The sequence below is a fragment of the Tripterygium wilfordii genome, chromosome 18 (assembly GCF_013401445.1).
Source record: "Tripterygium wilfordii isolate XIE 37 chromosome 18, ASM1340144v1, whole genome shotgun sequence".
Lineage (NCBI taxonomy): Eukaryota > Viridiplantae > Streptophyta > Magnoliopsida > Celastrales > Celastraceae > Tripterygium > Tripterygium wilfordii.
The window spans coordinates 3,046,518-3,074,122 of NC_052249.1; the positions used below are offsets into that span (position 1 = coordinate 3,046,518).

The 27,605-nt window shown below is 35.8% G+C and overlaps 2 protein-coding genes across 2 annotated transcripts; one reads left to right on the plus strand and one right to left on the minus strand.

Annotated features, from left to right (window-relative positions):
- Nucleotides 1–1,016: 1,016 nt before the first annotated feature.
- Nucleotides 1,017–10,611, minus strand: LOC119983824 (acyl-CoA thioesterase 2-like). The gene is given in 16 exon segments (XM_038827557.1): nucleotides 1,017–1,266; nucleotides 1,411–1,479; nucleotides 1,549–1,597; nucleotides 1,805–1,906; nucleotides 2,488–2,544; nucleotides 2,657–2,761; nucleotides 3,398–3,453; nucleotides 3,539–3,601; nucleotides 6,595–6,707; nucleotides 7,872–7,937; nucleotides 7,940–7,958; nucleotides 8,664–8,741; nucleotides 9,126–9,251; nucleotides 9,383–9,429; nucleotides 10,360–10,438; nucleotides 10,512–10,611. Coding segments are annotated over 16 exon segments (1,206 nt in total). The 5' UTR covers nucleotides 10,605–10,611; the 3' UTR covers nucleotides 1,017–1,182.
- A 3,887-nt stretch (nucleotides 10,612–14,498) lies between these two features.
- LOC119983764 lies at nucleotides 14,499–19,079 on the plus strand. The gene is made up of 5 exons (XM_038827492.1): nucleotides 14,499–15,875; nucleotides 16,598–16,656; nucleotides 17,092–17,220; nucleotides 18,078–18,213; nucleotides 18,555–19,079. Exons 1-5 carry the CDS (start codon nucleotides 15,171–15,173, stop codon nucleotides 18,900–18,902), a joined length of 1,377 nt encoding a protein of 458 aa, XP_038683420.1. The 5' UTR covers nucleotides 14,499–15,170; the 3' UTR covers nucleotides 18,903–19,079.
- Nucleotides 19,080–27,605: the final 8,526 nt, after the last annotated feature.

Sequence of the window (27,605 nt, forward strand, 5' to 3'; positions counted from 1 at the left end):
TGGTTCAATGATGGCTGAGAGTTCGCCAGTCTATGGTGAGGCGTGAGAGTTCAGTAGTGACGGCGAGGAGAGTTAAAATGGGGAGGAATCGATCAGAGAGAGGAAACCAGAAGAAAGAAGAGATGAGGAAGCCTAAAGGTTATGAGAAAGCTAATTGGATGTGTTGTTACCGTTAGATTAAATGGAGGGTTGAGATTTTAATAATTGGATGTAATTGGAGCATATGAGAATTAGAACTCTCCCAATCCCTAAATTATTGACTTTGACACACACATCTCAAAAATGACGAACATTATTTGCACTCCATTTTTTACTAAGTATACCATACTCTAATGTGTTTTTAAAGGATTAATAGGATGTACTTAGTAAAAAACGAGGTGCAAATAATGTTCATCCTCAAAAATACTTTTGTCTTTCATGTTAGACATGGGATTGCACAAACGCATCTCAAAAACACTTTTGTCTTTCATATCAGGCATGGGTGCAAACATCAATTTTCAGGGTGTCAATAACACCCTCCAAATCCAAATACGCTTTGATATATTTTAGTAATATCCAAAACAACAAAAGCATTACCATTTGCCAATAATAATTCAACTGGAGATTTGGTGTAGGGCAATCAATCTAACATTGAGATCTCCACATATTGATAGCTTACTCCTCATAATTTAATTAGAGTAAGGTTTGACTTAATGAAAAAAAAAATTATCTATTAAAGAGAGAGAGGTTCGAGTTATTGATGAAACCTAAAATGATAGGTATTTTCTCAAACAAATGTATTAATTAAATTAACAATATTATAATATTATCTTATTAGAGTTTGTTATATTTAAGTCCCATTTGTCTCGAGGAAAATCAAGCTTTTAGAAAAGAGAAATGCCAACATATATTTCATGAAAATATGTAGTGAAAACTCCCTGGGACAAATGCCGGAAATGTGTTCTTAAAGTATGATCTTAAAACAGACAGGGAATTAGTATAACTGCCATAGCTTGAGGAAAAAAAAAAGATGGAAATGTCATGGAAATATAATAATATTCAATTTAAAAAACTGACAGTAAGCCGACTGGGATCGCAATTTGCATATTAATTTCTCTGGTAATAAAACGGAGGGAAAAATGATAAGGTTCAACTTCAGTGTAGTGTCCCTTATGAGTTATGACCACTGTAGAGAACATTAGATCATAGCTTTGATGATGATGATGATGTTGAATTTGGCGTTTTAACCGTCCTAAGTAGCCCCTCTTGTGTCAATGACACAATATGCTGCAGATTAACACAAAGCGCAATTGATTCAAAACATATACTCCATTGAAAGCCATGGGAAGAAGTGGGTAGAGAGAGAGTGACAATCCTTGTACTGTGATTAAAAGAGGAAAAAAGAGGTGGAGTAGTATAAAAAATGCATACTTGTCCACTTCTAGTAAACATTTCTCCAGAAACAAAGCCCCGGGCATTGTAGGCAGCTGGACTCGTAATCTGTAACAAAATGGAGAGATGATCATTCTGATCCAAGGAAAATGGAAAGAAACGGTATCAGAAACTTACCACAAATAGTATCCAGTCATCAGCTCTAAACGGCCGGTGGAACCACATCCTGAGAGGGAATGAGAAGGTTGGAAGGATCAAAAGAAATATATTTGCCATCATTCCCCAAAGCCAGTTCAAAGAGAGAACAGAGAAAAAGGCATAAGACAAGCCAGTACTGTTGATAGGAATTTAAAAAAAAAGAAAAAGAAACTTACTAAGTTCAACAGACAATAGGTCGTTAAATGTTACTGGTTGATAGGATGCAGGTACTCACGCGTGGTCCAAACTCACAGAAGAAATCTTCAAACCCTTGCTTCTGTGGGGATTCACGCTAACCTGAAGAAATATCGAATCCGAAGCATACGCTGCCACACATCTACAGAAGAGCCATTTCATCTCATTAAATCTATGGGACTAGCTTACAAGGCTTCTGTTGTAACCATTAAACGTTTTTATGCACTTATGATTGGTGAGTTTGTTAAGGGATAAAATCTCACATCGGTTGTTGAGGGGTCTTGTATCCAGAATATAAGCTGGTGCAGGCCTTCAACCACTTGCCTAGGTCTTTTCCTTATGGAGGGGCTTGGGAACTGCCACGGCCCAAAGGGTCGAGATGGTGGGGAGACTGTTGAGGGGTCTTGTATCCAGCATATAAGCTGGTGCAGGCCTTCAACCACTTGCCTAGGTCTTTTCCTTATGGAGGGGCCTGGGAACTGCCACGGCCCAAAGGGCCGAGATGGTGGGGAGACCTGGGTTTGTGGTTGTGCCACTGACCCAATTTATCAGAGAGTTATTAAATACACAAAGATAATCACATAAAAGGACAATGAACTTGCTTTAGTAAAACCATAATTTACCATATGTGATTTGCTGAAACCAAAAATTGATTTTCTTTTTTTTTTCTATCGTGTGGAAAAAGAAATCAATAACTTAAGCTTTTAAACAAATTGCGCTCACCTGTGCAAAGCCTGGTCATCTGAAAGATTTCCTTTTGCTCTAAACCAATACCTCAAACTGTAATCAGATGGAAGAGAATGTTGCAAATGAAAAATTCCATATTAAAGAGAGAAGTGGAGTCATGCCATTTGAAAACAGAAGGTCATGCAACATAGTTAGCCAGCCAAACCTTGGAGGAGATTTCATCTTATTCGTAGCATTGCTAGGCTCACAAAATCTTATCTCTAGGGGCCAAGGGACAAATTTTCTAGTGGCAACTTTGTTCCGATAGTTCCTGAAACAATTAATTCACGGAAGTCAATTCAGCTTTTAAAGTGAACCTCATACATAGTAAGGGCTTACAAGTGATTTATCCCTAGCCACTCTTTTGAGGCTATTAGCTTAGCTTCTTTGTAATTATTTCCTTGCAATGCTTGCTGCCTTAATACAAATTTATCCATACAAAAAAAAAAAAACAAGAAGAAGAAGAATATGAAACTTGATCTCATATTAAGTGATTAACAGAACACCTTCTAGGTGTTCTTAAAGGTAATTCCTCTACACGACTGTCGAATCGAAGTTCTCTATCTAATTTATAAATTATAACATACTAATTTATCATCGGAAAACCCTGAACCTAACGCGGTGTTGCATTGGCCAAATTGATGGTGTGTGGTGCCAAATAAGCAATTCTTCATTCCCAATAAACAAATAAATAGAAGGCAATTCTTTGATTTAGAAATGTAACAAATAAATTAGTATAAGAGCATAACAAAAAAGTAACTCAGTAAATAGATAAATTAGAATCAAGCAAACAGCATCAATCCAATGAATTTATATAAAGTAAGATAACAGCATCACTCCAATAAATTTATAGAAAGTGATATTTAAATACAGAAGTGAACCAAAACTAAAATAATAGAAGTCATACCTCGGAAGACGGGGATCGGTGAGACGTCTTTCACGTAGCTCTTCCATTGATAAAAGCTGCCAAGGTAAAATTTAACAATAGTTATAGGCATACAAACAAACTATACATAAGGATGTATGAGAACGAGCACATCTTTGCTACCATTTCAGGAGCAGGAACTGATGGCATTGTTGCCTTCTGGTGGTCAAACCCTTCTTGTTCTTTCTGTAAAATCAATCTAAGCAGTTAATAAATTCTTCTTGAGATATTACATTTATCTTTTTGCAGCTATGAACATGTGCTCCAGGAAAATGAAGTTCAATGTAAACACACAAATTGAAAATATAGCATATAGCAACAGACAGCATTGAACATTTTGTAACAATTAAAGGTATCTTTGCAAGTCATCAATATGGGTTATTGCAGAACCACCATAGATTCCATTACATGTTTACTAGAATTTAGAACCACCACGTTGGATGGTACCAGGTGTGAAACTACTAAAATATTTTCATCTTACATCCTGTTTATATATGTTAAGATTTGTTACTTTGCCATTCAACCCAATAAGTTAACTTGTAACACTCCCGCTCACATGTGGACAGGAGAATCCGATAGTCCAACACGTGCACAATAAACAAGGCCCTACACTAGGGCTACTCTCACACAAAGCCCTCACTTGGTGCACCAACAAACACACACAAAGCCCCACACTTGGGGCAACAACGAATGGGGATTTTAAATTGCAAAAGCTAAGGCTAAACTTAGAATCCAAGACCTTTTGCTCTGATACCATGTTAAGATTAGTTCTTGGCCATTCAACCCAATAAGTTAAAACCTGTTGGGTTGGGGCATTTCACTTCTTACATATTCTAACAGTATCATATGCTTCAAGTTTATTATTTCAGGAGTTATAGTTTAGTTTCAAAGCCATAATGATTCACTTTGATACTAATTTAGCTATTACGGCTGAAGCCATTAATAGTCATTTATTAACTTCCTCCACGTCATCAGTAAGGAACAATGAACAAATACATTTCCAACTTTTTACCCAACTTTGTCATGCACATAACACCAGGTCATCAATTTTATAATTCTCTGCAACAAGAATTCAGGGCAGCTGACACAACCCAGAAGAGGGATGTTTTGATAGAACTCATGTATTTTTCTTCTTATAATAATTTATTTGCTTATTAATGAAAACTAAATTTACTCATAAAGAGAGTTCAATACAAAGAAGATATCTTCCTAATTACACGTATCTGCAATCCAGAATTCCTATGACCAACAATACTATTGTCACTATACCAACAATAAAGAATATGGAAACATTTATTCTTTAATTTGCAGAAACTGAATGGGAACCACTGATTCAAGTGGTTGGTTGTCACCTATTAGGAAGCCCCCCATCCCTTACCTACCCAAAAAAAAAAGCACCAATTCACTTTTTTGCCCACAGAGGCTCTTTTATTACTTTTCAATCTGAAACATTCCTAAAGGAATGGCATTCACTATGTCACTTCTTTCCATTAGATCTGCAAGTTCCATCTCAATTTTCGCTATTCCTGTTAAGTGGCTGCCACCAAAAAACCCACCATTTACAAACTGTCTAACGTAGATGGCCATTTGCCATGAAGGACAATGTGAAAAACAGTTTCCTATTTTACTTTGAAATGAAACATCTTATCATTAAATGAAGAATTTATCCTTTGAAGATAGTCTGTAATTAGAATTCTTAACAAATAAGTTTCACGAGAAAGAAAGCCACTCAGTAGGGTTCCTCAAATTGCTCACCAAGGCCAACTGATTCAAAAGAACTAGAGAGTGTAAAATAGCCCATCTTGACGTCGTCTCAATCTAAAGCAGTTTACTTCACCATGCACATGATTGTTGTTCGAGTTGTTTGGGTTGGCAGACTACAAGCTTATACACACCAAACTGTCATCACGCGACTGTCTTCAGTCATGTACTCATGTCCCAAGCGCTGCTTCAGGCTTTTGGCGGCATTGTTGTCCCTGTTCTGAATACTTTCCTAATGCCATAAAGCTCCTCAAAGGGTGGGAGGCAAGCTAATTCAGCAGGTGAGTTTTTTTTCCCTATTTTGACAAGTCATGTTTATTATTATCTGTTATTCCAGACCACCATTCTGCTGTCATGCTTTGCCAAAGAAGTCTTCATGAGATTCCAGTTCCAAGTTACTTTTCTAACAACAAGTGTATTCCACATACTCTCCACTATTCAAGAAAATATGGTTCCCATCAGAGCATCTTTATCTTGAGCTAAATCATAAAGAACTGAAATTGTAGTTTAATGGCTCCTGCTCAAACAGAAAAGCCACCAGAAAATACACCCTCGAACATTCCCCACTCCTAAAAGCATTGTTCCTAGAGACGTTGATTCTTTTACACATTCTAACCTCCAATAGATTCTCCTCTCATTCTAGCTATCCACCCATTATGCTCCAGTTCATATTTTCCTCTACAGCTTTGTCCAAATTCCAGTAGTTTCACAAGAGAATCTACCAAAACAGCTCTTTCAAAGCTTGGAATTGCATTCAACTCCTGTCAACCATATCATAAAGGAGCTTTGCTTAGTTTTTGGGAAACCCTTACCAAGCATATTATCTAATAGATTTTCTCTTGGAAGAATAAAATTCGAGTTTTCTTCCTTTTTTTAACATCCCTTTTATAAGAACTTCTACTAATTACTCCATTCTAAATCTACCCACTTTTCAAGATTGTTTAACTAAAAATATGTAAATTGTAGTACCTACCACATCTCCCATGAAAGAAATGGAAATCATGTAGCCTACATGGTTGTCCTCATCTTCATTGCTCTTTCAACCTATCTTAAGATAATTGTGTATGTAAATGCATATATTCATATGTTTGTTTTAATGTATGTATGTATGTAAGCACATATGCATAATATTCGGTTGCTCACAAGAGAAGTTTTGAGAAAACAAGGCAGAAATAAACACTGCAGAGAAACACAATAATAAAGCACATTACCATAATATTCGATTATGACGTAAATATGGTGGGTTAACAATCGAGCCTCTACCAAATGAACAATAAAGACGAGAATATACATAATGACCACAGCAAACAGTAAAAAAAAACTCAAATCCAATTGGTAGAAATGTTTTGCAGAATGTATATATTGCAAATTAAAAAAAAATTAATGGAATTTATTGCAAATAATGAAAATATCATTACTTGAAATGAAGCAAGCAATGTAAAGACGACATTTCCTTTCTGTATTGCATCTACACTGTGGGTAGCAAAGCTCTTCCCATCACGTATCCGGTGCACTTGATATAATATTGGCACTGCAAGTATGGAGATTAGAAATGAAGAACCACTCACACTGATATAATCCTTTTTTTATTTTTGAAGATAAAAAAAAAAGAATTTATTGGAGGAGCACCAAGAATTTACCACTCAAGAAACAGTGATAGAGGATAAGCTGGATAGGGTATTACATCCACACAAAAATTATTCAGATTAAAAACCAAATGGTAGATATATTTCAACATTTAGTGACACCAACACAGTTTCATATAATTATCAACAAGAACAGCAATAACTATCCAAGCAAAAAAGTTTGATTAAAAGAAAAAAGGTTGATTTCAAGCATTAATCATGCGAAAGTAAATTATTTGATCCCCTACTTTTCATGCATCAAATGCAAATACACTTTAAAATTTTAATCTTCTATTACATCAGCATCTCATAACTACGTGAATTACAATTGTCATGCATACACAACTACATCAAAATGTATCGCACTTTTGAGTCCAGTGTTCAAACTGCGATTCGTAGGTCTACATTAAACATTAAATAATTTAAAGATGGTAAGCATTTTAAAATTGCTTCTGATTATTTTAATGATAAACTAACATTATCGTTAATCTCACTTTATTAGAGAATTGCAAGAAGAAAATATAACTCTGGACATGTTAGGCCCGAAGAACACCAAGGAGCTCTTTTCACAAAGGCTTGGTGTCATACAAATTTTTTAGAATGAGGAACAAGTCCCTAGTATTTATTAACTGTACCCTGACTTGAGGGAGAGTATTGAGAGGTTAAAACATATAATTCCTGAGTATGTTGGCTGTCAATTATAAACATTACACGGAATTAAAATGTAATGAGATTTTTTGAAATTCTAGTGTCAACAAATGTCGGTCAGACTTCAGAGTAATCAATCAGTAACCTTGACAATTTCTCATCTTCTTCCTCTGTCTACACTCTTCCACCTTAATCATTATACTTCACACCCCTTTTTTTCCCTTATTTCTCAGCAGTAGAAAAGAAGAACTATTAATGAGAAAGACAGAAGGGGTGCCACCCATAGGGCAACTCATCCGCCTTTATTATTGTTTTTTAAACATCAACTGCCTCAACAGATAGATGCCCATAATCTTACACATATCGATCTTTATTATGCACATTCAAAGCATAACATTTCTTGTTGACAGAAATGTACTTACTATTAAGATCCCCAGCTAGAAGAAAATAGGCATGCATACTGTGCACAACCTTACCACAATCAACACTTTACATGCTGCTGCCAATGCCTGCACATACTATCACATATTATAGCAGAAGGAACCCAGATAATAAATGGAAAATTTGAAGTCTATTTCCTAGATTAAGCACATCAAAGTTGACAGATCAGGAAAACAGGAATCAAGTTTCTACTAACTTCACTCCAATGTGAAGAGATAATCATAAGGGGAAAAAACTAAAAAGAAAAAAGCATAAGAATCAAGTTTCTACTAACTTAACTCCAATGGGAAGTGATAATCATAAGGGAAAAAACTAAAAAGAAAAAAGAATAACCTGAAAACTAATTACTGAGAAGTCCAACCATAAACAAAAAATATAATAAGGCAAAATTTAGGTTGACTTATTGCCTGTGTCTTGATGTTTCTGTGAGAAACTCAACTCTGTTTTCGAACTGTTCCAGCTGGGTAAGGATAAAGGCACCACCACACATGTGCCAGAAAGCTCTACAAATAATTGTTAGATGTCCGGGACAAACTCTTACTTTCAAAAAGGAAAAACGTTTATAGCAATAACGCTTATGTGGCAGTTAACAAAGCAACAAACAGGAAACTGAAGTAGAAAACAAGTTGCTTAGGTAGAAACACTGCCATTTCTACAAACTTCCAACAACATTCATTAAAAGTGAAGTTTTTCTACAGATTACCCACATTATGAAATATAATAAAGGAAACAGTGGGGAGAGAAGGAAAGAGAGAGACAGAGACTGATCATGCCTGTCCAACGAACTGTCCTCCAAAGACCTTTCCAGAATTTAGAGCATCTGGCAAGGTGATACCCTGGAATAAATTCACCTTCAACACAAGCAAAAAAAAAGAAAGAAATCTGAGTAAAGAAAAGACTATCGGTAGCGATGAAGGAAAGTAATTAAGGGAGATAATCTCAAGGAGTTAACTAAAGATGCAAATCTAAAAAGAAAGATGAGAAGAACTCAGGTAGTCAAGCCCAACAGCTGGATGGGAAAATAATATATATTAGCTGCTATAGCAAATGAACGAGCTCCCATCCTCGTGTCATCCAAGCCTTTATCCCAAATAGTAAACAGTAGGTTCAAGCTTATATAAATTTGCACATTTTATGGCAGCAGCAGATACAATCAATATTCATATTTCTTCATAACAGAAGCATGAGTATCAAACTCAGAGCCAAGCAATTAGACAATAACAGAGGAAGCATACTTCTATTGGTTCCAAGTGCAAGATTCTCTCCACAAAAGAGCATGTCTCAACTGTCTTATCCGCATTCCACATTGATTTTGGCTGAAGCAAAGTGCAGTGCTCTTTTGGCAGCACCAAGCAGGTTAGCTGCCATAAAACATAACAAGTATTATTCACCATTGATACTTAAATAGTTCTAACTTAAGAGAAACTTCACAATTGCTGATCAATTGAGAATTTTATTTGTCACATTACTGGAAAATTATATCAGCAAGCACCTTGGTCAAAGCAATCACATCTGGCTGATGAACATAAGAGGAAATACCTGCACAAGATAAAGTAGCATTACTCGACAAAATTATCGTGCCTTTCGTAAGAAAAAATGCACTTATATGGTCATATCATGAAGTATCCATAAGTCAAAACATAGAACATGACAAACAACATAGGCATGTGAAAGTTAATCCCAAAAATTGATGCTGATGGGAAGCTGAATCTTTCATGATTTATACTCTCCCTAACATGTTGGTCATTTGAGGCTCAACGTGAGCGACATTTAATTTGGGAGGTATGAGGATTCAACCTTGTGAACTGGACTTGGCCAAGGGCTATGATACCACGTTCAACACTGATTATCCCATAAGATCAATCTGATGAGAATGTGAATCTTTAATCACTTATCTCTCCCTCACTTAAACATACATCAATTGGAATAACAGTAAATATGCAATGCCTATTACAGGAAGAATATCATGTTGATTAATACGTTAATTATGATTGATTTACTAAATCAAACATATAGGCGAAATCAATGAAATCTCGAATTATGAGATTTGATCGATTCAATTTGAATTATTTTCTTTTTTTCCCTTACCCGCATTACTGTAGAAACAGAGACCCCATATAATAAGAAAATAAATCTGAACTGCAATAAATATGTGTCTATTTCGTTATTATCTTGCTTACCCACTCTTCTTTGCGATTTTTTTTCCATGTTCTTGACCATTATTGAATAGAAAAGGTTAATAACATTCAGACCACACGACATGTATCATTTTTCAGCTCTGTGATTACTGCCTTCAAAATCAAACATACTAATTCCTTGCACAGAAAGAAAATACTTACTAATGCAGGCTGCCATTTCATAAATTTATTACATACTGACTGATTTATCAAAATAAAAGAGGAAACACCGAAATGCCTATAGTTTAGAATCTCAACAAGATAACAAGAAATAAGAAATCAGACATCTCACCGACATAACCAAAGTAGTCATATCCTTTCAGTTGAAACTCGGAACGATTTTCTTCGTCAGGATGAACGGCGACCTCAGCCTATAAGCAATGAATTCAAAAGTCAAGTAAAGGAAACATACTCATGTAAATATAAACATTATGTCAAACTAACCTCTCCTTCCCATATGAAATAAATTCCATCCCCAGGCTGCCCCTCGCGCACAACATACTCCGCAGGCCCTGTAACGCAAACAACCATAGACATAGGTGAGTTTGGTAGTTGTATTGATTTTAAAAGCTAGTTTAAAAACTATCGAAAAAATGTTGTGGAAATTATTTTATATTTATTATTAAATTATTTTTTTTGTATAAAATTATTTAGGACTTACCCATTTAAGGTGTTCAGGGGTGTTGGATTGGGATGGGTTAGGGGGTGTTGGGACTTTTAAATATAACATTTGTTCGTTTTGAAGGGATGTTGAGAGGTGTTCATTAAAGTTTTTATGTATTATATTCCAAAAATGCCCTTTATTAGACTATTTAAAGAGCCAATGTATGCACTGACACAAGGGTATTTTAGTAAATTTCGGAATGTAGAGAGGTTTTGTCCTAACCGTCTCTAACGCTTGAAATAGTCAAGGGTTGGGAAGTGTTCGGGACGAACCCAATCCTTCCCAACACCCCTGAACACCTCAAACGGACAGACCCTTACAATTTAATAAAAAAAAAACAAGTAAAAATATAAAATTTGTTGGACTGCTCAACAAAAGCTTCAATTTGGAGCTTTTTATTTACCAATGTTATCGTTGACTTTTGATAGTCGTTTGCTGAAGCGGTGTCGTTGGCGATCCCGCTTGCTGGACCGCCCCACCGAACGGGCTCACGAAATCCAAAAATCTCACAATTTTACTGATTAATTGAAGCTAAAATTAACAAATCCTCAACAAAAAATGAGCAAAATTGTAACATTACCGTAGCGTTTAACGACAACTAATTCAGTGATCATCTTGAGAGAAGTATTCGGCATCCTTTGAAGCAATGAAATGCCATTTAAAAACTCGATGACTGTGATTGAAACAAAAAAATATGTTCTCAGAATTCAGTCAAGTTTATTCCGCCATCACAATTATGAACTATCCTCGGTTTGGTCACGTCGAAACCACTCCAAGATAAATGAATTGCATAAGATTCAATTTCTTCTTCCAAACAATCTCCCGCAGTTTATCCGCAACCAATGGGGCAAAATTTGCAGAATTTATTAACTATTTCAGAATCACCTGCTTCGGAATCCATCTTCCAATAGTATAGTCACTATGTCTTCGGGATATCTTTATGGTTGAGGATCAGCATAGGAGGAAAATGGACCTAGTAGCGTAAACGCCAGTCTACTTCCTTCTTGCAATAATAAAGTAAATAGAATTGGCACATGCGAAAAAAGAATAGTTAACTATTAGGTGTCTTTGATCACTAAATCCAGTTTTCCATGAATAATAATTTTCCTTTTTGATTCTTAAATTTGGTTGATGGAATCCTTATAATCTAGACTTCTAAATTAAGTTAGATTACTTCTAAAGAAGGAATTCTCTCTTTTCCCAAAAAAGGAACCTCCCAAAAAGAGAGAAATCTTCCTTTATTTTTAGTTAAATACCAAAAATATCATTTTGAAAACACATAATTTCAACAATATCTTACAATTATGTATTTTAAATGTCTTTTTTATTTTTTATTTTTTATTTTTATAGTTTTTAATTTAAATATGTCATTATGTCATACAATGTCAAAAATTGTAATTTTTTATTCTAACTAAGCATGGCCAAGGAATGAGGATGCTAGTGTGATACAAACATTGAGAAGTAATGAGGATGCCAGGAAAGCTAAAAAGAACTTTCTTGACATCTTCTTTCTATTTCCATCTTTGAATCCGCTTATTTATTTTCATTCCTTCTTATGTAGCTTTTTTTCTCAAAAGAATGGGCAGGGGAGACCAGAGTTAACAATCCCTACGAGTTCAAAGGCCACAGCTTATTCATTGATTGCATGAAAGAAGAAACAAAGAACATGAACATCAATTCTCTAAATTTGCTATAAGTTATAATTCTTTGGATATGCTTCTTTCTTCTCAAAGACATTATTTGGACTAAAGTGGATTAGGGTATGATCCTATAAAGCTACATGATACCTTGAGTGGCTCAAAGGCCACGGCCAAGGCACCTTGAGTGGATTCCTATTGGCTTGAAATATGAAGAGAAGAGGGCTTATGTGAGTAACTTATGATGTAAATGTTAATTCTATTGTTGTGCTCACTAACTTTCAAGGATCCAAGGCTGAACGCCTAAGGTTCTTGAATTTATATGCTTAGGTGTTCTTCAAGTATAAATTTGAACCATGCAAATGGCACTTGGATTGTGGTTGCTCAAGGTATATGTATGGGGATGTCTCTATCTTCACAACTTTGGTGGAGAAGAATGGAGGAAATGTCACCTTCAAGGACAATTCCAAAAGTAGGATCCTAGGCATTGGACCATAGGTAACTCTTCTTACACTCTTGATAATGTACTTTATGTTGACAATTTATCATTTAATTTGATTAGTGTTAGTCAACTAGATGATAGATGTTATGAAATTAATTTTAAGGGTTCTAGATGTGTGATTAAGAATGAATATGGTGATGTTATTTTATTTGAAAAGGAAGTGGTAATGTATATATGATTGATGCTAAATCTTCTTGTGGTTAAAATATTTCATGTTTGATTGTGCGATGTATTGGTATAGGAAATTAGGACACATTGTTATATCTACTTTGCAAAAATTATATTCAAAAGACTTAGTTAGGGGTTGCCCAAACTAAATTATAATAAAAGTGACGTGGGTTATGCATGTATTTTTTTTTAAAATACTGTTGAGAATGCTTTTCACTGGAATCGAATCTTTGAGCACACATATGTCTAAGGGCAACCACAATGGTGTAAATTTGTTGGGGCCAACAAAATATATTGTGGGATGTGTTTTTCTGATGTGACTGGACCAACAAAATGTATTGGTACAATAGTGTAAATTTGTTGACTTGATTTTTGGTGTAATAGAGGTGTGACCCAATATTTATTTTGATGCAGATGTGAGTATGTTTGTTGTGTAGCCCGACAAACATGGGGGCATGACAAACTTCATTGGCCCATGTTTGTCCCGTTAAATTTGGGACAGTAAAATTGCATTGTTCGAGGTATTATTTTTAGGGTGCCTATTAAACAAGCCAACAAAAGCCAACCATGTCCCATTAAAATCATCACATTGTGGTTGCTCTAACCTAGCCCCGATTGTTGATTGAACCACCTCTCATTGATATAAAAACTCGTTTTCTAGATTATAAGATTGTTACTTATATATAAATTAGATGAGCATTATTTGCATCCCTCACTCAACTAAGTACACATCAATCTAAATAAACCCTAGATAAAAACATAACAATTATGAGTATAAAAACACCATCTATACCCCTTAAACCATAATTCTCAATCCCTCTCTACACCACCATCATAAATCTTAACTTCTCTCCACTGGATACTTTACAAATATCTACAAGAATTAGGCCAACGAAGTGATAGTCGATTCTCACTATGGAGAATAAAGAGAATACTACTATACGTCGAGAAAATGTCCAATTTTGAACGTTCCCATGACTTGCTCTTTGGAAACCAAACAAAGAAGGGGAATAAGTGCAAAAGGGATCTGAACTAACTTAAGCACATTGAGCCATTCATTCACAACATCTAGGGTGCCTTCAGAGGAATCAAAGATAAGTGCGACCACAATAGTTGAAAGAATTGTGCAGCTTCGAGCCATCAATGCCCTAAACAGATATACAAGATTGGGAAAATTCCACTGCCATATTTCTCTTGGAGATGGGTCCCTGCACTTTTGGATTAGGGTTCAGGTAAGGGAAGAATGAGGAGAGAATGAGGGAAAAGATTTGGGGCAAATGGTAGGGTTAAGTGAGGTGCTCATAAATGAGGGTTTTTAGATGATTAATAGAGTGTACTTAATTAAATGAGGGGTGTAAATAGTCCTCATTTATAAATTATTCTAGATATTAAGGTAAGCAACAAAAAAACAAAGGTAATAACAATTTTACTTTGATAAACAGGAGAAAGTTAAGTAAGGGCTGGGCAGGTGTGGTGTTGTTGATGCCTTTGATGGAATCTAGAGCATCACTGAGTAGATTCTCTGAAATCCTACAGAATTGGGTTTGACCATCTTGACTAGTAGGTAATCCTAATTTCTATATTCATCTCCCTCGGACCCTCACCCCAAAACTAACATTTTTCAGACCTTTTTTTTTCCTTCGGTCATAATACCTTCATGCCGCTTCTGATCATCAATCATCAACCCACAGAGAAAAAGACGCTACAAAGAATCTCGACTTCAAGCAAACACCCTGGCTCTCTCTTGATTTCTCCCTTTTGTTTAATTTTAAAGTGTCTTCTGCTCCTAATTATTCTTTTGCGTCATTTGTTGAAATCAAAAGTTATCTATAGATTGTGAACTGCAAACGTGTAATGATCTGATATTCTCTTTGCGGTTCCCAGAAACCCTATAAAGCTTAAAGGGTAATGCAAAAGCCTTTTTTGTTTTTTATGGGTTTGCTTTAGTTTCCAGAATTTTCACTCTCTTGTCCCTCTCTCTTTCCCTAGAATTCAATCATTTCGTTTACCCAGTTGAATTTTACTGCAACTTTGTGTGCCCCAATATTCACTTAGGTATTTGGTATCTGTATCTTCACATTGGCCCATGTATTTGCATCCTTTTGTTGTCATAGTGTTTTCATAGGCATTCTATGTCAATCGCCTGTTGCCTTCCTGTCCTTGAATGTGTATACTGCCTGGGCTGCGCTGGTTGGCTGTGGAAAAAATGTCTCTACACTGCAGGACATGAAAGTGAGAACTGGGGCCTAGCCACTGCAGAAGAATTTGAGCCTGTCCCTCGCCACTGTCGTCTCGTTCTTGCTGTCTACGAAGATGACCTTCGAAACCCGGTTTGGGAACCCCCTGGAGGGTATGGCATCAATCCTGATTGGTTAATTCTGAGGAAAGATTATGAGAAAACTGGAGGGTCTGCTCCTCCATACATGATTTACCTTGATCATGATAATGCTGATATAGTCTTGATTGTAAGAGGACTGAACTTGGCAAAGGAAAGTGATTATGCTGTATTGCTTGATAATAAGCTTGGCCAGACCAAGTTTCAAAATGGGTATGTGCACAATGGGCTTCTGAAGGCGGCACAGTGGATATTTGATATGGAATTTGAGATCTTGAGAGGGCTGGTGGAGAGTTATCCAGGATATAGATTGACTTTTACTGGCCATTCCCTTGGGGCTGGGGTGGTGGCATTGTTGGTGATGTGCGCGGTTCAATTCCGGGAAAAATTGGGCAACATTGAGAGGAAGCGGATCAGATGCTATGCAATTGCTCCCATAAGGTGTATGTCACTGAATTTGGCTGTGAGATATGCAGATGTTATCAACTCTGTCGTGCTCCAGGTAAAATCATCATATTCCAAGCTAAGGTTAATATGATCCCAGTAGTTCAATTACAACTGATGCAAGTCCAAAGTTTACGTGTAGTTGCACAAAGTTTTTTGATCATGTTTGCATTATATTGAACCTCTACAAGTCATGTGTTGCTTTATTTACATGAGAATCTTTGAATTATGTTGGTTGGTATCACTTGATTAAGAACAATATAAAAGGTAATTGGTGTCACCAGCCATTTTGATTTTGAGGGTGGTCTTGGCAGATATCTATACTAGCACCTTGCCATATTGAGAGTGCTCCTGGCAGATATGTATGCTATTATCTTGCATTATATTCTGCCGTTGATTAAAGTTTAACATTGCTTGTATGATAACAGTGGAAACAATTTCCTATTTGCCAAAAAGAAAATTGCTTAACATACATGAAGCTAAGAAGATGTGCTTCAGCTGAATCATTGAATGCAGTTCTTGGGTTGCCAGATGAACTTTGGTTTTACTTTTGAGTATAACATGGTGTTTTTTTTAGTTGAGGTCAGAGTGGAGTGTTCTTTTCATTAGTCAAAGAACTGCCCCTCTGAATTCTTGCCTGTTAACACCAATGAGCTGATGCATTTGTCCCAGAAAGGAGCATACATTCTTCTAATAGTGTTCTATCGTGCATTTCATCTTTCTGTGCCTTGGGATTATTGTCTGTGCTATATTCTTATATCGGGCATCATGATGGAACAGGATGATTTCTTACCTCGGACAACCGCAACATTGGAAGATGTTTTCAAATCACTTTTATGGTAAAAGATAGTATGTCTTATTCACCTCTTGACTGATTGTTTTTTCCATCTTTGTAAACAAAATCTAACGCATAACATTTTGGAATTTTAAGTAAACCTGTTTTCTATCTAAGTTGATATCATGTATTATCTGCAGATATGATGAAAGAAACTTCGAAAGTATTTATTATGCTTTTTGGTTTGAAACTGAGAGCAAAAAATATTTATTCCTTTATAGGAACTGATTACTATTGCTTGCATAAAATTTTCCTTTTTCTGGGGTTGGAATCATTGGCTAATTGAGGAAATCCTCAATTGTTATACCAGGAACTTAACACTTGTATGTTTGTGTGAAAGTTGGTGTCAGTGAATGATTCTGCATTTTAATACGTGATTTTGCTTCCAGTCGCATATGGTTAAAGTACTAGCACAAATCTCATTGTTTCTTTTGGACAGTTTGCCATGTTTAGTCTGCCTAACGTGCTTGAAGGATACATGTACTTTTGAGGAGAAGATGCTTAAAGATCCCAGGCGGCTCTATGCTCCCGGTCGACTATACCATATTGTCGAGAGAAAACCCTTCAGGTATATATTATGATGCACATTGAATGCAAATCTTTTGCACATTTCTCAACAACATAAGGCTTCTGGCTTGCTGCCGTTATTATGTCTTTCTCTTGACATGTGCTCTTAGCTTTGTATGGAAAGGGAAAATGAGAGCAAGAACGGACAATAAATATGAGTCTCACTCATAGTCTAAAGAGTTGCAAAATTATGTTCACAATAATGGACAATTGTTGGCAAGTTGATCATATAATAACCAATTTAACATATGTAGCTCCAGGGTCAAGCAGATTGATGCTGTAGCACAGAGCCTTTAAGGCTGCATGCACTTTTTCTTTTTTTTGGACAACAAATAAACACTTCTCTCAATCATTTTTGGTTTGGGAAAAGGCTGACATCTGGTGGCAGACATTGACTCTGGGGAATCTTTAATCTTCAACTGCAGTTAGTGGAACCTTCAAGCTCTATGATGAGCTGGCCTCAAGTTGAGTCGCTGAAGGTCTATTTTTTTTCATTAGAAGTGTATGTACTTGTTGCTTGGATGTCAACAAGTCTTTTGTGTATCACCTTTATCTTTTGCCTTAGGCATGTGAACAACTAGCTTGTCCTAAGGGCAGCAAGGGCAATCTGCTTTTCGGTTTTAACTGGAATTATTTCTGAGACACACTTTACTAGGAATTAGGAAACATTTCTTGTAGCTAACCCCTAATAGTTTGCTTGCCAAACTTGATTTGGGTTTCTATTTTGTGTTTTTTAGAAGATTAATTTATGTACTTGATAGATTATATGTATAATTTCATTCGTCTAATATCTAGTATTAAGTACCTTCAAGATGCGAAAAATCAGAATTTAAACGGATCATCTATTCTTGGTGGTAGGATTGGAAGATTTCCACCAGTTGTGAGAACTGCAGTTCCTGTGGATGGGAGGTTTGAGCACATAGTTCTTTCCTGCAATGCAACGTCTGACCATGCCGTCATTTGGATAGAAAGAGAATCTCAAAGAGCTCTCGATGTAAGTTCTGCAGCTGATCATTAACCAAAACTATTTTGAGTTTAAAGTTGGTTGATCTAGCCCATTAGTCCTGAATAATTATTCCAATTTTGATTTCTCAATTGCTGCTTCATATGGTATGGCTTTATGCTGGCGTGTTCTGAACACAATCCTTGCGTGTTTTTTATTATTATTATTATTGTATGGTGGATTATCTTGTTAGATTATGTCTAACTGGTTAACCACTGGTATCAGTTAGTTGCTTTATTTACATTGAATGACTCTCAATTCCTTGTATTCTTAAGAAAGTCGGTAAATTTCTTTTGCTGGAAATCTTAAGGCATCGCATCTCTCATGTTCAGTTAATGTTGGAGAAGGATCAATTAATGAAGATCCCGCAGATACAAAGGATGGAGCGGCAGGAGTCTCTTGCTCGAGAACACAGCGAGGAGTACAATGCAGCTCTTCAGAGAGCCGTTGCTTTGAACATTCCTGAGGCTCATTCACCTCCATCGTACGGAACATTTCACGACTTGGAAGAAGGGGAGAGCTCTGAAAGATCAAGTGGTGAAACATCATTGATGTCAATCAAAAAAAAGATAAGTGAAAGTTGGGATAAATTTGTAGACCGTATTTTTGATGTCGATGAATCTGGTCGTATAGTGTTCAAGAAGCAAATCCCACAAACCTCTCAAAGATTAATTTCCTAGCTTAGCCTACAAATCGAATTCTTTCTTTCATATCATGCATTATTATTTTTTTTGGCTTGGGTCACCAATTTCTGCTGTGCATGTAAATTCTTTCTTGGGAAATAAAGGTGAAAAAAGATTGTTTGATCAATTACATCAAATGACTGATGGTGAATGTCTTTTCTCTTGACATGTGCTCGTAGCTTTGTATTAAATTGATATATGGATGATCTGAATTAGCCCTGAAAAATGTGGCATCAAATGTCGTGTGTAGCAATGTTTTCCATTTGAAAAGGAGAGCAAAACCAATGATAACAGAAGTGAACCATCAACAAAAGCTAGACTTGCTCAAAATAACACCAGGAAAAATATTATAACAAAGACATGAGATGTATGCCTGATTAAGGAGTTACAAAATATCAATTTTTCGCGATGAAAATATCTAATATTATGAGTTTATATCCAATGGTCTAGAGTTATCATGTCATTTTCATGTTAAATTTGATTCTTGTTTCGAATAAAAAAAAACATCGTTGAATTCGTTAGAATGAATACTACACATTTATAATTTTTAAAAATCAAAATAAAAATTTTTGCCGCTCAAAAATGGTGTTACAGTGAGACTTCTTGTAATTTTATTACAACATATTCCCAACACCCCTTCATCCACACCCTTAGAAAGTGGTGCGCACCCAATTATACACATAACATAGACATACAAAGCAGAGGCATCACATGATTCACATCCACTATAAAAAAAACCAATTTGCATTGGAAAATCTTCAAAATAAAAAGTTCCTCAACTCTAGGGCAGACAAAAAGTTTGAAGTTTCACATAAAAAGTGGGAACTATAACCATGCCAGACAACAAAGCCGATCCCATCAAACAATACTTTTTCAAACTCCACAAACGCTATAGAAAAAGGCAACCTAAAAGGTCCTAAACATCTAAGCAACCCATTCAAGAAACATTTCATATTCCCGAAATTAATAAAATAAAAGCCATGTAAAAGGTTATTTTCAAGAAGACCATTGTCATGTCATGGATGCGACATCAATTTACATATAATGCTGATATTTTATCCCACTATTTCAGGACGAATCTCTGATCGAAATGTGGAAAATTGTACACATGCTGTGTTTCCATGCCTTTCAGACAAAAGTAGAGCTTGCCAAGTTCTATGAGAACCCTTTTTACTTGATAATACGGATTTTCCAGTTGAGGTCTCAGGTTTAGCCAATAGTATTGATTGATTGATATTGAATGATTGATGATTGATGATTGATATGTGTGTGTAAATATGAAATATTGGTACCAATTTTTCTGATTTTTTCCTTTTCCTTTTTGATGGGTTAGTGGAAATGATATAATGCAACCCTAAGAGCATCCACAATGGTGCTATATTTAACATTGTTAACAATACTTTTTGGATAAATATAGTGCTATACTCTCACAATGGATATAATGGAGTGTATTTCAAGTACTTGAAATATTACTTTTTTTGATAAATATAGCGCTACATGTACACAATGGGTGAAAAATGACACTTGAAAATTTAGTTGTGGAAAAAAGATACTTGAGAGTTGGAGTATATATATAGTTGATGAATAGTGAAGAGATGATGAAAATGAAGAGAAAAGTGATGAAAAGGAAGAAAGAGAAGATTAAAAGAAAGAGAGAGGTGATGAAAAGGAAGAGAGAGATGAAAAGGAAGAGAGAGAAAATAGAGAAAATGAATATAGAGTGTTGAAATTTATGGAGTGTTGATGAATAGTGTTTATTATGGGACCCACTCATCCAATTAAATTGTGCCACATAGGAGAGAAGAGAAGAGAGAGAATGATTTTGAAGTGCTGTATTATATTATATTACTGTGGATGCTCTAATTTAGTTTTGGAAATTGATAAATAAACCCCCCTTATTTTAAACCTCCTCCCCTAGATTGTCACTACTTCTCATGTCATGTCTCTTCTTTTATTTATTTATTTATTTATTTTAGTATATGTCATGTCTCATCTCACATACATACACATATATATAGATATACATATATATATATATTACGTATATATATATATAGATATATACATATACATATACATATAGGGCAGAATATATATATATATACATTTATTAATTTAAATGCTTTGATTAAGATTTTCTGTTTGGTTTTTTTTAATTATTATTTTTCTTTTTAATTTTTGTGTACAGAAAAGAGAAATTATATTTTTTTGATATTAATTTCATAATTTTGTAAGACATAGACAATAATTTATTCAAGTACATGAATAAAAGTTTCGGATGAAGATTTAATGAATCCATATGAGTGCATGTACGCATCTAATTGTTCCGCATACGGAGTCGCCCATGCAGCTGCACAAGTATGCCTACAGTGAACTCATTTGGGTGTGATGGGAGGCATTGGATAATTCCTTGTCAAACCAACTTTGACGTAGTGATTACCATTTACGTGCCCTATAGCGATGGCAACGCGTAGATAGGGTGATGGAGGAGCTGTACGTAGTGGTAGATATGTCCAACTCTCTGCATGATGAAGAACATGCAATATCACATTGTATGCAGAAGCAATCAATAGACACATGTCTGGCATTGTCATCCAGTGCTCAAACGGGGCTGCAACATCATCCTGAAAAAAGTTCAGTGAGTGCTTAACACTGTATGCCCTCTCTTCACCGCCAAGTATTTCAACATATTGTTTCCAAAATGCGTCCAACTCTGCCATCAGGTTATACCGAACATTGGGTCATTCATCTTCCCCATGACCAAGACACACAGCTATCGATCGAAAGCCGTAATTTCCATCATCTTTTACATCTTGTACGTCCCTAATGTAAGGATGCAGTATAGCTGGAAACTGATCAATATAGGATCGTAAAGAGTAGTTTTCCTTTCTTAACATCGAACTTTCCTGTGTAGAGAGAGACTGAGTATTGTAAATTGAGGAGCAACTGTGTCTCTCTGGTTCATAGGATTGAAAAAATCGTACTAAAAAATCTTCGATTCGGGGCATCCGGATGAGGAACTGTGTCTGTGAGGCTCCCGAGGCTGAATAAAATCACTCTCATCAATGACATGCTGTTGGATTGTTACGAGTGTTGGTGGCTACCTTTTTCTTTGTGGACGGACGCCCTCTAGTGTTGGTCTTCACAGCCGGTTCACGAAAAGAAGTTGATGAAGGTCTGAATATTTCCCTCAATTTCCTTAGCCAATTGAATTTTACATGTCTTAGCTGCTGCTTCAAATGTTCTATGAACATTTGTACATCAGCGTTACAGTCAATGTCATCCTCTTCAATCGACTGACATTGCATTAGATCAAGCTTTCTCCAAAATTTATCAATGGCATCAAGCAGTACAGTATGTCCTTCGCTCAAGTACATGGCTTGTTCGTGAGCACACGGTAGTCCATAGCTCCTACAAAGGTGACATCCGCATTTGTAAGCAATCCGTCCAACATATTTTGATCGCTCAAACTCAATCAACATCAAATTCAACGCCTTGATTGAAACAAAACCACATAAATCCCGAAGGTGCGGTATATTGAATCGGTGTTGGATGATGGTTCGACTTCTCTCAATGCTAGCTTTGATAGCTATGTCCTGAGACAAGATAACCTGATGAATCCATGACATGGATCTCTCCAAGTCTGACTGTGACGAGCACAAATATCTTTTCAGCTTGGCATGATGACTCTCGACCCTATTAGTTGTGTGGTTCCCAAAATGCAGATATCTGTCTGTCCAGGCAGATACAAACATCTCTTTATATGGTGTCAGCCACACATCTTTCAGATATTTCATCACTGTCGGGAACTTCTGTTAGACTACTTGAAGGCGTGCCATATTACTCATGTACGCGTTTTCATTTTCAGACTCGATCACCGTAGTCCACATGCGGTAAAATGCATTCCAAACTCTATTGTCTTGCATTGATAGCTTGCATTTGGTTAAAATACTTTGATAGATATGCCATCTACAGACTAGTTTCGAAGCCTCTGGAAATACCTGAGCACAGACTTTCATCAGCCCCAACTCTCTATCCGTAACGATAACTCGTGGGCTAGTGCATCCATGCATTGTAGATCGCAAACATTCCAAAGCCCAAGTATAACTTGGCTCTTTTTCTGAGTGTAAATATGCGAACGCTATGCAAAAAGTCTGACTAGTTGAGGTAACACCAACAATTTCAAGGAGAGGCAACCTATACCTGTTGGTCTGATATGTCGCATCCATCAACAATATGTGTGGGAATGCACGCAATCGATCTAGCGAGCCAGGATATGCGAAGAACAAATCTTCAAGCTCATTGGTTGCATGGTTTGCTCGATAATCGAAAAAGTATTCTTGATCGTTGAGGAATGAGAACACAACTTGCATTTGTGATTGACCCGATCTCTCAGTGGTCCTGTGCTTCTTGCGTGCATTATATATTGTTCTGATGGTGCTCACGTTGTTCGGATCTCGCTTTTTCAACTCCGCCAATATGTCCCGTGACTTGGCATTTTGTGCAGACATGTCAACCATAATTTGAATTTCAGATTCAGAAAGCGGATCGGGGTATGGATGTCCCTCCATATATAATGCAGGATCATGATTATGCTCCGCACACACCACCTCCAACATCCAATCATCGTCTAGCTTCATTTTCCTCCCTCTCAATTTGAACGGACATTCTATTTTTTTGGTGCCAGTCTGTTTCGTTGATGGTTTCTTGCTCTGATAATTGCCACCGCGATCACATTTGAATTGTAATCTGTGTTTTTTGTCAAACCCACCAATATCTGATCTATAAATGATGATGATATATCCCAATTTGTGTCCAGTTTGTTGAACTCACTCGATCATCGATTGTCGCGATTTGAACACCTGATCAGTTTCAAATTCACATCTATCGTTAACTTTGATATTATCGACCATCTCGTCCGCATGTTCGTCTTCTTGCTTTATTTCGGCTGAGATAAAATCACCCTACGAACAATATAATTTACACTGAGTATTTACAAAAAAAACAACAATATAATTTACATCAGTATATGTATTTACTTGTTCACTTGAACAACTTGACAAGTGGTAGTCGAAAATATCACTAAAGTAATCCATATCCACAATAGGTTCACTCTCTTTTTATCTCAAAAACAGACTACTTTAAGACTCTCTCTCGTTTTCTCTCACACACTACTGCTATCTCTTGCAGTTTCTTCAGATACTCTACGAACTCTTCTCAATTTATAGACATATATGTGTACACATGTACAGACAGAGAATATATTCTTTGTACTATACAGAGAATATATTCTCTGTCTAGATTCTCTGTCCTATACAGAGAATATATTCTCTATCCTATACAGAGAATATACAATGGATACCCATATATAATTGATAGATAGATATAATTAAAAAGTTATATATATATATATATACACACAGCGGGTCTCCTATGCGCAGACCCGTAATTGGCAAACTATGCGGGCTATCGACTCAAGCCGTTGGATCAATTGAAGGGCTTAGATTAACATAGGTAATAAATAAATAAATAAACCAAAAATTTAAATTGGTGTCAAATTAAGACTAGTGTGAAGTTAATGGACTGTTCTGTGACTTTTGTCTACTTTCTCTTTCTCTCTCTTTCGTTTTTCTTTTTCTGTCATCATTTTTTTTTGTGTTTTGGTGGGCAACCGGCGGCGCCTAGCACTGTTGAAATGAAAGACTAGAAAGACAGTAAATCTTTTGACAAAATTGATTAAAGATCTAAGGTAGGGCAGTTGAAAGTAGGGGGTTTGAATAGTGCTTCCCTTTAGTTTTTCAATAATAAGACAAATTTCACGTCTCTCTTTGTTTGTTCCGATATTTCAAGAATAGAAACAGATTGACGGATTTCTTAAATGAGTCAACAATAGAACAAGTTTACCGACACGTTATTAAATCATTTTAATTCGTGTTGAATGCAATTAATAAGGTAAGCGACGAAGTGGAATTTCAGTTATGATAGGCGTCCTAACAATTGATATCACAATTATCCCTACTATTGAGTTGTATGCAAAAGATTTCATATGCATCATGTGGGAGATGTGGAGCCCACGAATTCACTTAGATCCAATTCATCCATCTCAACAGCTATGATAATTAGGATGCGAATTGCTGAGATCTTTATCATTTTCGCTTAACAAATGTTCTGTTTCATGCCCATCCTTCCTATACATGATCTCGTTATGTGATTTATTGAGCCAATCATCTTCGAATTTGAAGGCCTTTATTGGACTCATTTATGATACTTGTATTGCGCTCATTGATTGTATTGGGTTCTACTTTTTTACGGCATATGGTCACATGGGACCTGCTTTTTAAAAAAAATTAAAAATTCTTATAATATAAATATATAATAACAAGCAAAAAAAAGGAGAAAAAAACATTTACGTGCTATTTCATGCAGAATTTTAAGAAGTATGAATGATAGAATCATGCAAAACATACAAATTTGTACATATATATAGCATGTCACCTGATCACTTTTTTAAGGCTCAGTCAATATCTTTGTGAATTAACAAACCAGTATGGCAGCATCATTTTTTTGTGAATTATGATTACTTGAAACAATTTAACCCTGTCTCATTCGTTTCATAGCACAACGCCACATCCACTATTATACTATTATATTTGAATAGAAGTTAGTCAATAGTATCTTTCACTCACTCTGTGAATTTGAACATGACAATTCAATAAAATACACATTGGAATAGGTTACTTGGAGAGAGTGAACATCACAGCAACATCTATTCCAAAAACATCCAATATTTTGTGTCACTCATTTATTGAGTGTGGGATCCACACCAAAAAGTTATCCACTTTGAAACAAGCTCTAATTTGAAGCTCTTTTTTTTGGATGGTACCACCTAGTTTTTTAACACGTTTGGTGGGGCGGGCCGGCCCGCCCCATAAAACTCCTCACCAAACACAGTCAAGGTGTATGCAGGAGCAATATAAGGAAGAGTAACAGCTAAGTACTTTGAACCTAATATGGATCATATGAAATATGAAACGTACATATACGGTAAATAATTTTGCTATTCAATTTATATATATTTTTTTATTACATATCCAAAACTTAATGTTTTGTGTGTGTTTTTCAGAGGGAGAAAGAGAGTCACATGAAATTCAACCATGCAAATATTATCAAATTCATGGGTTATGTCAATCATGAAAGGATGAAAATGCTCATGAAATTGATAAAGAGTCAAGGGATGCAAGAGTACTCATACTTGAATACGCTCCCAACAGTTAAGCAAACTGTCGAAAGGTAATAATTCTAATATTATAATATTTTCTTACAAAGTAATGATATAAATATTGTAACACATTTTTTTGTTCAATTTCGACAGATCTAACTTGGCCACAAACCCTGAGAGTTGTAAGATAGTTAACATCTGCCCTATACATCCACAACTTAAGTGATTTAAAGCTAACAATCTTGTTAGACAAGGTGAGTGAAACACTTAATTTTTATTTTGATTTTAAGGTAAGCAAAATATAACATAAAAACAATTGGGAAAGCGGGCCCGCCCCATAAAATGCCCCAGCAAACACCACCTTAATTAACTTTTTTATCACTTTTTTTTTTTTTAATATTTGTACAAAAATAAACCATAAATTTGTGAACAACTTTTGTTTGGTGTGTTTGTTTGTGCATGCTGCTTTATGAAACATACAAGACAATGTTTCTAAAAGTTAGGGTATGCCTATTTTTATATTTTTTCGAATTTATTTATGGTTTTTATATGATATTTTACTGGTAAATACTTTAATAATAGAATTTATATTAATAGCATGAAAGAGTGTATTTTTTTCTTTTCCGTATGAGAAGAAAGTTCTTATGAAATTCAACCATCAACACATTATTAAATTGATTGGTTATGTCAATCATGAAGGGAGACAAATGATGATGATGGAGATGAAATTACTCAAGAGGCACGGGATGCAAGATTCCTCATACTTGAGTATGCACCTAGCCCAGACTCGATTTTGAGAACTGGGCTTCGGGTCGGGCTTGACATTCAAAATGACGCCCAGGCCCGGTCTGGGCCCCTAAGGCTCGAGCCTTTGGGCCGGGTCGGCCTGAATTTTGACTATATAATATTTATATATGTACTTTTTTTGAGGGAAATGAATTATATAATATATATGCATATGTGTAATATATATGTATTATATATATGTATATGTATTATGTATATGTATACACACATACATTGCAAATATAATATATATGTATACGTATACATATATATTATATTGGCCCAAGGTGTCGGGCTTCTAGCCGGGTCTGTCCCTAAAAATGGAGCTAGGTCTGCCCAAGGCGTGGGGCGGGGCGGATCGAATCGAAATTGGACAATTTCTGCCCAAGTAATTAATTTGGAATAAATTAAACTGTCGATGGTTAAATTGACACAATTTGATAGTTAGGGACCAATTTGAAACACGGATCATCTTTCAATGGTCAAAAGTTGTATTAACCCATTTCACATTATGGGGAGAATGCCATGCAATTCATGGTTCAAGAATCCTACCTAGTAAGAACCTCTAATTTCTATCCTCACCCATCCAAACTTTACTTATAGTTCTAATATGGTATGGTTGCTGTCAAAGAAAGAGAGACATTTTACGCGAACCATCATCCACAGCAGCCTATGAAGATGTAAAATAAATTTTA

Coding starts and splice junctions, on each gene's coding strand:
- LOC119983764 (XM_038827492.1), top strand. CDS start 15,171: ATGTCAATCGCCTGTTGCCTTCCTGTCCTTGAATGTGTATACTGCCTG. Junction 15,876..16,597: donor TCAACTCTGTCGTGCTCCAG/GTAAAATCATCA, acceptor ATGATGGAACAG/GATGATTTCTTACCTCGGAC. Junction 17,221..18,077: donor GTCGAGAGAAAACCCTTCAG/GTATATATTATG, acceptor TCTTGGTGGTAG/GATTGGAAGATTTCCACCAG.